At 48.8% G+C, this 12,502-nt stretch overlaps 2 protein-coding genes across 2 annotated transcripts in view; both read right to left on the reverse strand.

Moving 5' to 3' along the window:
- Positions 1-12,502, reverse strand: part of jmjd6 (jumonji domain containing 6, arginine demethylase and lysine hydroxylase) — a 154,358-nt gene that overhangs the window by 30,855 nt on the left and 111,001 nt on the right. The window lies entirely within an intron of this gene.
- rapgefl1 (Rap guanine nucleotide exchange factor (GEF)-like 1) overlaps positions 1-12,502 on the reverse strand; it is a 39,182-nt gene that overhangs the window by 16,250 nt on the left and 10,430 nt on the right. The window contains 2 exon segments of the mRNA XM_072368098.1: positions 1,322-1,589; positions 3,308-3,386. Coding sequence (XP_072224199.1) covers positions 1,322-1,589; positions 3,308-3,386 — 347 coding nt within the window.

Genomic DNA, 12,502 nt, shown 5'->3' on the forward strand with positions numbered 1-12,502 from the left:
AGAACTATTGATCAGGACACTTTAAAGGTTTCAGAAAGCTGCAGAACTGTTGATCAGGACACTTTAAAGGTTTCAGAAAGCTGCAGAACTATTGATCAGGACACTTTAAAGGTTTCAGAAAGCTGCAGAACTGTGGATCAGGACACTTTAAAGGTTTCAGAAAGCTGCAGAACTGTTGATCAGGACACTTTAAAGGTTACAGAAAGCTGCAGAACTATTGATCAGGACACTTTAAAGGTTTCAGAAAGCTGCAGAACTATTGATCAGGACACTTTAAAGGTTTCAGAAAGCTGCAGAACTGTTGATCAGGACACTTTAAAGGTTTCAGAAAGCTGCAGAACTATTGATCAGGACACTTTAAAGGTTTCAGAAAGCTGCAGAACTGTTGATCAGGACACTTTAAAGGTTTCAGAAAGCTGCAGAACTATTGATCAGGACACTTTAAAGGTTTCAGAAAGCTGCAGAACTGTTGATCAGGACACTTTAAAGGTTTCAGAAAGCTGCAGAACTGTTGATCAGGACACTTTAAAGGTTACAGAAAGCTGCAGAACTATTGATCAGGACACTTTAAAGGTTTCAGAAAGCTGCAGAACTATTGATCAGGACACTTTAAAGGTTTCAGAAAGCTGCAGAACTATTGATCAGGACACTTTAAAGGTTACAGAAAGCTGCAGAACTATTGATCAGGACACTTTAAAGGTTTCAGAAAGCTGCAGAACTGTTGATCAGGACACTTTAAAGGTTTCAGAAAGCTGCAGAACTGTTGATCAGGACACTTTAAAGGTTACAGAAAGCTGCAGAACTGTTGATCAGGACACTTTAAAGGTTTCAGAAAGCTGCAGAACTGTTGATCAGGACACTTTAAAGGTTACAGAAAGCTGCAGAACTGTTGATCAGGACACTTTAAAGGTTTCAGAAAGCTGCAGAACTATTGATCAGGACACTTTAAAGGTTTCAGAAAGCTGCAGAACTATTGATCAGGACACTTTAAAGGTTTCAGAAAGCTGCAGAACTATTGATCAGGACACTTTAAAGGTTTCAGAAAGCTGCAGAACTGTTGATCAGGACACTTTAAAGGTTTCAGAAAGCTGCAGAACTATTGATCAGGACACTTTAAAGGTTACAGAAAGCTGCAGAACTGTTGATCAGGACACTTTAAAGGTTTCAGAAAGCTGCAGAACTGTTGATCAGGACACTTTAAAGGTTTCAGAAAGCTGCAGAACTGTTGATCAGGACACTTTAAAGGTTTCAGAAAGCTGCAGAACTATTGATCAGGACACTTTAAAGGTTACTGGGAGTCTGGAAGAAATGAGCCTCTTACCTTTGGGAAGCTGTTGCTGCGCTCGCCCTCCTCCTGCAGCAGCTCTCGGTAGGTGTCCAGGTACCTGAACGCCACGTTCAGCACCGCCTGCTTCCTCTCCGCTGCGCTCATCTCGGCCTTGGTCTCTCCATCCCTCTCTCCTCCTCTTCCATCCCTCTCTCCTCCTCTTCCATCCCTCTCTCCTCCTCTTCCATCCCTCTCTCCTCCTCTTCCATCCCTCGCCTTCCCCTCTGCCTCCCTCCCTCCCCCGTCTCCATCCAGAGTGAATCTGGGAGAGTCGAGTTAAGGAGGAAACACGTTTGATTTGTTCGAAGCTTCGCCCCGATTCTGGACATCTTAAAAACATCGTTTACATTTTGTGTGTTTACTGGTGTCATTATGGAACAAACAAACAAATAAACCAACCAACAAAACAAACAAATCAATAAACAAACCAAACAACAAAACAAACAACAAACAAATCAATAAACAAACAAACAAATAAACAAAAAGCACCTGCAGTGAAGCAGTTAAAGTGAGAAACTCTGCAGCTTCAGCAGCCGCCATGATGACCCACATAATGCTGCACGTGCACACACACACGTGCACACACACACGTGCACACACATGCACGCCCACAGCTGCCTCAGTCTCTGAACACAGCTTTTTTTATTTTCCTGCTCTCCGATTGGCTGGAGTGTTCACTTCTCTCTCTGTCCTGTTTTTGGGAGGTCGTGACTTGGAACTCCATTTCCCATGATGCCTTGCGATGCTCTCTCTGCGTCAAACGAAGCAGAATCCTCCATCATGAATGTTTCAGCGGGAGCTGCAGGACACGCTGTCCTCTGGCCTCACAGCGGAGGAAGACCAGGCTGTCCCTTCCACTCCATCCACCCACATCCCTCCCTGCTCCACTTCCTCTTCTTCTCTCTGTGGGGGGGGGGGGCGACTGTAACGCCGCCTCCATCTTTGCTTCCAGGCCGGTTTTAACCTGCATCCATCTGTGCTGCAGCTGCTTTCTGTAACACCCACACAACCCTTTTCCTTCACATCACAATGATTTTTCTGCATCAGTTCACCCTGTGGCTAACTTACCCCCAGCTGCACCACAGCGCCCCCCACAGGCCGCCGCTTCTGGGGCACAAACTCATCTTCTCACAAAGGAAGTCGTCCTTTCAGCGCTGGGTCAAAGAGGCGGGATCCATGACACCAGCACCAAGGAGGCAGGAGGTTTGCCTCAGTTCTCTCTCTGTTTCAGTGGAACATCGAGCTGCTTGATGCTTCAGATTCAAACGATCTGTGACGGAGCTGATGGAGGCCGACAGTCCGAGTCCCGGAGCCCCGAACAAAGAGCCCCACAACTCTCACATCTCCCCGAGTACTCGACCCAGTTTCCTCTCAGACTGAAGCAGCGGAACTCGTGTGTCAAACAGGAAACGATGTTCAGAAGCTTCTGATCAGAACAAACATCCAGCTGCAGCTGAAGGTCTAAAGCAGACCGACTCATCTCGCCGTGTCCCACAGTTCACCTTCTCTCTGAAAAATGCAGCAGCAGAGCTCAGGGTGGGAGCCAGGATGGAGCCGAAGTCCTGAAAAAGGTCATTAAATGAGCCAAAACTTTGAGTTCCTGGACTGAGACATGAAGTATGCTTTGAGGTTTTCTGCTGAAAACTTCCTTTTCCTCAGGAGAGGGTGGGGCAGAACAAACCACAGGCCGCAGCTGCTCAGCGTCCGCCTGCAGGCAGAAAGCAGGGAAAAGACAAACCAGAGGCTCCCCAAACGTGCACGGACGCCACCGTGCACGTTTGGGGAAAAGACAAACCCGCCGACTGGAGAAAACCAGCAGGCCACCAAGTTTAAAACTAAGCAGTCCAACACGACCGCGAGCGTGCACGGACACAGACGCACATGCACGTGAGCATGCACGGACACGAACGTATGTGAGCGTGCACGGACACAGTGCACGGACACAGTGCACGGACAGAAGCTTCCGCAGGTGGAGGATACTGCTGCAGCAGGACTTGTTGCAGCCTGTCGGCCGTCAGGAAGATGGGATGCGTCAACATGAAGTCATCCAGCAGCGTTTCTGCAGAGAGACACAAAACAGAGAGGGTCAACGCACGGACTGCACCTGAACGCACCACCTGAACGCACGGACTGCACCTGAACGCACCATCTGCACCTGAACGCACGGACTGCACCTGAACGCACCACCTGAACGCAGGGACTGCACCTGAACGCACGGACTGCACCTGAACGCACCACCTGAACGCACCATCTGCACCTGAACGCACCACCTGAACGCACGGACTGCACCTGAACGCACCATCTGCACCTGAACGCACGGACTGCACCTGAACGCACCACCTGAACGCAGGGACTGCACCTGAACGCACGGACTGCACCTGAACGCACCACCTGAACGCACCATCTGCACCTGAACGCACCACCTGAACGCACGGACTGCACCTGAACGCACCACCTGAACGCAGGGACTGCACCTGAATGCACCACCTGAACGCACGGACTGCACCTGAACGCACGGACTGCACCTGAACGCACGGACTGCACCTGAACGCACGGACTGCACCTGAACGCAGCACCTGAACGCACGGACTGCACCTGAACGCAGCACCTGAACGCAGGGACTGCACCTGAACGCACCACCTGAACGCAGGGACTGCACCTGAACGCACCACCTGAACGCACGGACTGCACCTGAACGCACGGACTGCACCTGAACGCACCACCTGAACGCACCATCTGCACCTGAACGCACCACCTGAACGCACGGACTGCACCTGAACGCACCACCTGAACGCAGGGACTGCACCTGAATGCACCACCTGAACGCACGGACTGCACCTGAACGCACGGACTGCACCTGAACGCACGGACTGCACCTGAACGCACCACCTGAACGCACGGACTGCACCTGAACGCACCACCTGAACGCAGGGACTGCACCTGAACGCACCACCTGAACGCAGGGACTGCACCTGAACGCACCACCTGAACGCACGGACTGCACCTGAACGCACGGACTGCACCTGAACGCACCACCTGAACGCAGGGACTGCACCTGAACGCACCATCTGCACCTGAACGCACCACCTGAACGCACGGACTGCACCTGAACGCACCACCTGAACGCACCAGCTGCACCTGAACGCACCAGCTGCACCTGAACGCACCACCTGCACGCACCTCCTGCACCTGAACGCACCACCTGCACGCACCTCCTGCACCTGAACGCACCACCTGAACGCACCACCTGCACCTGAACGCACCTCCTGCACCTGAACGCACCACCTGCACGCACCTCCTGCACCTGAACGCACCATCTGCACCTGAACGCACCATCTGCACCAGCAGCCTGAAACCAGCGGCATGTTTCACACACTCAGATAAATGTTGAGCTCAGCTCACAGACACACGGAAACATTCACGTTCAGGAGGGAAATATTTCCTATTTAACAGTTTAAAGAATCTAAATCACATTTCATCTAAACATTCTGAGAGGTTCCCGTTTCGTCTGAGCAGACCGGAGCTGGAGAGCAGGCGGTAAAAACAGCTGCACTGAGCCACTGAAGGGAGGCGGCGGCCGGGAGGAAACATGCTGAAGCAGCAGCGCTCGGCTCACATTCACTGAAATATACTGCTGCTGCTGCTCTGTGTGTGCAGGAGCCATGCTGCAGTGGGCGGGGCCTGTCGGGGGCCGCCCACTGCAGGCGGTTACCATAGAGACACCACGTTGGTGACAGCAGGAGGAGGAAGATGTGGGAGAAGAAGAAGAAACGCAGCAGAGGCAGAAGAAGAATCAGTGTGTGTGTGTCAGTAATAACAGGATCAGACGGCTCTTTAAAGCTGATCAGCGATCAATACGTTGGCGCCGGTCACTCAGAGGAAGTCTGAGAACCTTAAACCCATGTGGAACGACTGCCTTAAGGTCTCAGGGCGAACGTTCGGTTCGTTTCCTCGGGCCGGCGGCTCCGTTTGGGCAGAAGCTCGTCCGCCTGAAAACGTGGGAACCGAAGACAGGAAGTGACACGGGGAGGGTTTCCGGCGCTGGCCAATCAATGAGTCGGGTTTTCTTCTTCATCGGGCTTTTTCTCTTCCTGGTCGGCGCTCATTTTGGGCCCAAACCAGCAGCCGATCCTGGTGTGAAAGCGTCCTCAGAGGCCGCAGTTTCCGGCCACACAGTTCTGCCATGTGTGCCTCTTCAACGTGGCAACACATCCACGTGCACGGCTGTGCGTGTGCACGGCTGAGCGTGTGCACGGCTGAGCGTGTGCACGGCTGTGCGTGTGCACGGCTGAGCATGTTTGAGCGTGTTTGTGACTGTCATCACATCACAAAACTGTCGGGGGAGAAAAACAATCTCTGATTTGGGGTTTTTCTTTCTTTCTTTTAACCGGAAGCAATGCAGCGAACACACGTGCACGGAGCGAACACACGTGCACGCAGCGAACACACGTGCACGGAGCGAACACACGTGCACGCAGCGAACACACGTGCACGCAGCACTACATTCATTTATGTATCTGGTGAACACTGATGATTAGCCATCAGTTTCACAGCTTTCAGTGCAATAAACTGCACAAACGCAGTCATGTGATCATTGAAAACTCAATCAACCATCAACATATAAGAGCACCGAGAGAAGCCGTGCACACGTGCACGTGCACACACACTGACTTCCATTAAATTTGTGCTGGTTATAAAACCACGAACAACGTGACCAATGTGAGTCTGTGCTGGAACTGAGGATCAGCTGCAATGGTGAGAAAAAGAGTGTGAACGTGGGAGGATGAGGAGGAGGAGAGAAGGCAGCTGAATCCAAATGGGATGCAGAAAAACAAACAGAGAGGAGCGTGAAAAACAAGTTAAAACTGCAAAAGACCGACTAACCGAGGAGAAACTCTCCTCCAGAGAGTTACACACAGGAGGAAGACGGCTCATCAGAGTATCCAAAGAGTCGGAGCCAACGTACCAGAATAAGGCCAAAGAGTCGGAGCCGAATTCACAGAATAAGGCCAAAGAGTCGGAGCCGAATTCACAGAATAAGGCCAAAGAGTCGGAGCCGAATTCACAGAATAAGGCCAAAGAGTCGGAGCCGAATTCACAGAATAAGGCCAAAGAGTCGGAGCCGAATTCACAGAATAAGGCCAAAGAGTCGGAGCCGAATTCACAGAATAAGGCCAAAGAGTCGGAGCCAAATTCACAGAATAAGGCCAAAGAGTCGTACCAGAATAAGGCCAAAGAGTCGGAGCCGATGTACCAGAATAAGGCCAAAGAGTCGGAGCCGACGTACCAGAATAAGGCCAAAGAGTCGGAGCCGATGTACCAGAATAAGGCCAAAGAGTCGTACCAGAATAAGGCCAAAGAGTCGGAGCCGACGTACCAGAATAAGGCCAAAGAGTCGGAGCCGACGTCCCAGAATAAGGCCAAAGAGTCGGAGCCGAATTCACAGAATAAGGCCAAAGAGTCGGAGCCGAATTCACAGAATAAGGCCAAAGAGTCGGAGCCGAATTCACAGAATAAGGCCAAAGAGTCGGAGCCGAATTCACAGAATAAGGCCAAAGAGTCGGAGCCGAATTCACAGAATAAGGCCAAAGAGTCGGAGCCAAATTCACAGAATAAGGCCAAAGAGTCGTCCCAGAATAAGGCCAAAGAGTCGGAGCCGATGTACCAGAATAAGGCCAAAGAGTCGGAGCCGATGTACCAGAATAAGGCCAAAGAGTCGGAGCCGACGTACCAGAATAAGGCCAAAGAGTCGTCCCAGAATAAGGCCAAAGAGTCGTCCCAGAATAAGGCCAAAGAGTCGGAGCCGATGTACCAGAATAAGGCCAAAGAGTCGGAGCCGATGTACCAGAATAAGGCCAAAGAGTCGGAGCCGAATTCACAGAATAAGGCCAAAGAGTCGGAGCCGAATTCACAGAATAAGGCCAAAGAGTCGGAGCCAAATTCACAGAATAAGGCCAAAGAGTCGTCCCAGAATAAGGCCAAAGAGTCGTACCAGAATAAGGCCAAAGAGTCGGAGCCGATGTACCAGAATAAGGCCAAAGAGTCGGAGCCGACGTACCAGAATAAGGCCAAAGAGTCGGAGCCGATGTACCAGAATAAGGCCAAAGAGTCGGAGCCGACGTACCAGAATAAGGCCAAAGAGTCGTCCCAGAATAAGGCCAAAGAGTCGTCCCAGAATAAGGCCAAAGAGTCGGAGCCGACGTCCCAGAATAAGGCCAAAGAGTCGGAGCCGATGTACCAGAATAAGGCCAAAGAGTCGGAGCCGATGTACCAGAATAAGGCCAAAGAGTCGGAGCCGAATTCACAGAATAAGGCCAAAGAGTCGGAGCCGAATTCACAGAATAAGGCCAAAGAGTCGGAGCCGAATTCACAGAATAAGGCCAAAGAGTCGGAGCCGAATTCACAGAATAAGGCCAAAGAGTCGGAGCCGAATTCACAGAATAAGGCCAAAGAGTCGGAGCCGAATTCACAGAATAAGGCCAAAGAGTCGGAGCCAAATTCACAGAATAAGGCCAAAGAGTCGTCCCAGAATAAGGCCAAAGAGTCGTACCAGAATAAGGCCAAAGAGTCGTACCAGAATAAGGCCAAAGAGTCGGAGCCGATGTACCAGAATAAGGCCAAAGAGTCGTCCCAGAATAAGGCCAAAGAGTCGGAGCCGAATTCACAGAATAAGGCCAAAGAGTCGGAGCCGACGTCCCAGAATAAGGCCAAAGAGTCGGAGCCGACGTACCAGAATAAGGCCAAAGAGTCGGAGCCGATGTACCAGAATAAGGCCAAAGAGTCTGAGCCGACGTACCAGAATAAGGCCAAAGAGTCGGAGCCGACGTACCAGAATAAGGCCAAAGAGTCGTCCCAGAATAAGGCCAAAGAGTCGGAGCCGACGTCCCAGAATAAGGCCAAAGAGTCGGAGCCGACGTACCAGAATAAGGCCAAAGAGTCGGAGCCGACGTACCAGAATAAGGCCAAAGAGTCTGAGCCGACGTCCCAGAATAAGGCCAAAGAGTCGGAGCCGAATTCACAGAATAAGGCCAAAGAGTCGGAGCCGAATTCACAGAATAAGGCCAAAGAGTCGGAGCCGACGTACCAGAATAAGGCCAAAGAGTCGGAGCCGAATTCACAGAATAAGGCCAAAGAGTCGGAGCCGAATTCACAGAATAAGGCCAAAGAGTCGGAGCCGACGTCCCAGAATAAGGCCAAAGAGTCGGAGCCGAATTCACAGAATAAGGCCAAAGAGTCGGAGCCGATGTACCAGAATAAGGCCAAAGAGTCGGAGCCGAATTCAAAGAATAAGGCCAAAAGATGGAGCTCCACTGATGGAGGAGGTAAAGATGGAAGAGGTAAAGATGGAGGAGGTAAAGATGGAGGAGGTAAAGATGTAGGAGGTAAAGATGGAGGAGGTAAAGATGGAGGAGGTAAAGATGGAGGAGCTGAACTGATTACATCATCCCTTCCAGCCACCTTCTACCAAACCAAAGGGCTCAGCTGCTAAATAAAGTCTGTTGGGGTCATTTCGCGGATCTTTTTCTTTAAAATCAAACTGAATTTGCACTTTCCAACAGTCCTGATTCCATACATGTGGGGATGAGTTTGAAGGAAGCATCGTTTCACCTTTTCTCAGCAGCCTGACTTTGTGTTTTTCTCTGGAGCTTTTCCTGCATGCTTTTCAGCTGAAGCCTTTAATTTGAGCCTCTGTTTTTTTCCTCCCACCTCCTCTCTCTCCGCCTCCACTCCTCCAAATGTCTTGTTGAGAGCTGGTTGCTATGTGAACAAGTGCTGAAGAGCCTCTTATGTGTCGACACACACGGAACACGCATGTTCGAGCGACACCAGCGTTGCGTAACACAAACTGCGCCGGCATCCGAAAGGATGAACTCTGAGAGGTGGAAGGAAGGTAAAGGAGTGGGCAGATTCCCATTCTCTCCTGAAAGCAGCCTCCTCCCACGCACAGATCAGCCTCTCGCCTGGCTTCGGTTTCTGTTTGTCGGCCCTCTGCAGAGCGACACCTCAGCTGCACCCGAGGAGCTCCTGCTCTGATCCAGAAGCACTTCGTGTTCTGGCCCAGTTTCCAGCAGACAGCTCAGCACACCCAACATCTCCGTTCACTTTTTATGACGTTTTAAAACATGAAATCTGAAATATTTCTGCACAAAAACCTCAAGAAGTCGTTTGAACACAATGTTCAGGTTTGAAATGTTTTACTGCAGAGTTATTTGGATCTTTGTGGAGTAGAATTACAGAGTAAAACAAGCCGTGAACGCATCAGTTTGTGCATCTGTGGGCGAAGTCTCCAGCTCTTATTCCACCTTCAGCTCTCCATGAACAGATAAAGTTTCCTTTAGCCTCCGCAAACAGGAAAAAGGTCAAAACCAACAGAGTTTGGTGAGTTTTTCCGGTTTTCCGTCTCAGTAGTGAAGTTAAATGCATTAAAATGTGTCAGAGCAGCAGATCCTTAAAGATTCTGTTATTAATATTTATCATTTGTAGCCTAAATGAAGTTTGATGATATGAAACATATCATAACAGCACATTTTAATGTGAAAAAACGCCTTAAAAAGGACGTAAAAGTCATGAGAAAAAGTGTAAAGAGGCTCAGAACGCTGAATAACTCCTGATGCAGCAGCTGAAGCCTTTTCCAGCTGCAGAGGGGAGTCTCAACATCTGGAAGTCTGTCAGATCTCATCAGCTCCGTCTCTTCAGCTGCAGAAACAGCAGGAGGACGAACGCTGCGCAGAACATCCGAGGGCTGGAGACAACGTGCACGAACACAAAGCTTCTCAGCTGGAAACCCGTCGTCTGTGCTGCAGGTCACTCTATGTGCTGCGTTTATGTTCCAGAAACTGCTTGGATCTGAATCAGGAAAAGCCAGGAAACTGATCAGCATTAAATCTGATCTGGCTCCAGGCCACTAGTTGGCGATAAAGCACCTCTAAGCTGGTTGATAACGGCACAGAAAACCCAAAAGGAAAAACAAACTGAGACTGAGGAAGGAAAACGTGAGAATGAGCCAGGAGAGCTGAAGCCGAACTCGGGTTGTTTCCCAAACTGTGAAAGTAGACGACAAAAAGCATCCGAAAGTGGTTCGGATTCAGTAAAAAGATAAAGAAGCGTCCCGTGCAAACCTGGTCCACGATCACCCCCCCAAAAGCACGAAGAAGCAGGTCTCACCTCATCTCACAGCTGGAAGTAATGCCTCAGAGGTCAAACAAAATGGCTGCTTTACACATCTGTTTACATTTAAACACGATCCTCGTTTTTAATGCTCCTTTAATGCTGGGATTTAGCATTAATAGTTTCATTTAATTAAAGAACTAATCGTGTGTTTACTTCAGTTAATAAACTCTGCCGTAAAATTTGAGCGTATCTGCTTCATGTTTTCATCATTAATGCACTTTTGAAAGATAGAAACAGATGGAGAAGATGCTATCCTGAGCAGCCCTACGTATTTAAGGCAGCGTGGAAGCAGCCGGTTCTCGAGGTTCTGCACAGTTCCACCCACAGAAAAAGAGGAAAAAACTAAAGTTTACTTCGTCATTCATCAAAGGAACGTTATAGACATTTATAGTGCATTTAAAGAAGGAAACAGCTGATCCGAGCTGCTCAGGCAGACATTACCGACACGTTTCCGGCCTCATGGCCACCGTAAAACAACCCTCTGAGATAACCAGGCAGCAGCTTCTCTCAGCTCCAGGAAAACAGATCACAGCTGAGAGCTCAAATTGTTGCTTATTTTCTGTCTTTATTTTTATCTGTTTTCTTCTCTGCTGGACAATAAAATGACTAAAATGTATAATTACAACTGCAGAAAGAGACTTAATCAGAGTGCCAAAGACCACAAACACATGACTCACAACCCAACGCAAACTGCACACACACACACACACACACACTCAGCTTTCCGGGGACCCAAACCAAAACATAGCAATCCCAGGACATGAACCAGCTTCTAATCTGAGCCCAGAAACCACATCAGAACCTTTGAAAGTGAAAACTGCACAGACTGTCCTCACTTCCACAAATGTCCTCACAACATGTTGAAACCCGCTGGTCCCCACAAAGACACAAAGACAAGCGCATGGAGCACAGCGATCCCTCCAGTCGAGCTGAAAGTATTCAGCAACACCTGCCTGCCTGAACACGCCCGTCCTGACTGGGTGTTGGTGTTATGTCAGAGGTTTGGTTCCTCCGTCAGAAATCTGCCGAGAAACTTTCCATCTTTGTCTGTTTTTGTATTTTACAGGAGAAGCAGCTGGAAAAGCAGCTGGAAGAAACCCGTCCTCCTGCAGCTCCACCAACATGTTCTGCTCCGCGGTCGTTTCACACGGACAGTTAGTACTGTCAGGCACGTGCACACGCAACGTGCACACGCAACGTGCACGTTTGTAGCAGCTTGACTCGATGGAGGAAACTGAAGAAAACAACTCTGGAGCGTTTCAAAGGGCAAATAGTGACTAATTTCTGTTGAAATGTGACCTGAACGACAGTCATATTGTCCTGAATCTGTCCATCAGAGCAGCTTCAGCCTGTTAATAAGAACTAATATTCAGTCCATCAGAGCCTGTTAATAAGAACTAATATTCAGTCCATCAGAGCAGCTTCAGCCTGTTAATAAGAACTAATATTCAGTCCATCAGAGCAGCTTCAGCCTGTTAATAAGAACTAATATTCAGTCCATCAGAGCCTGTTAATAAGAACTAATATTCAGTCCATCAGAGCAGCTTCAGCCTGTTAATAAGAACTAATATTCAGTCCATCAGAGCCTGTTAATAAGAACTAATATTCAGTCCATCAGAGCAGCTTCAGTTATTGCAAAAGTTTAGCTGGATTATGTCAATATTTCGCTTTTAAATAGTTATTATTGCAAATATTTAGCCGGATTATGTCAATATTTCGCTTTTAAATAGTTATCATTTAGCCGGATTATGTCAATATTTCGCTTTTAAATAGTTATTATTGCAAATATTTAGCCGGATTATGTCAATATTTCGCTTTTAAAGAGTTATTATTGCAAAAGTTTAACCGGATTATGTCAATATTTCGCTTTTAAATAGTTATTATTGCAAAAGTTTAGCCGGATTATGTCAATATTTCGCTTTTAAATAGTTATTTTTGCAAAAGTTTAGCCGGATTATGTCAATATTTCGCTTTTAAAAAGTTATTATTGCAAAAGTTTAGCCG

This window comes from Leuresthes tenuis, unplaced genomic scaffold (assembly GCF_036924035.1).
Source record: "Leuresthes tenuis unplaced genomic scaffold, fLeuTen1.0.hap1 SCAF_17, whole genome shotgun sequence".
Taxonomy (NCBI): Eukaryota; Metazoa; Chordata; class Actinopteri; order Atheriniformes; family Atherinopsidae; genus Leuresthes; species Leuresthes tenuis.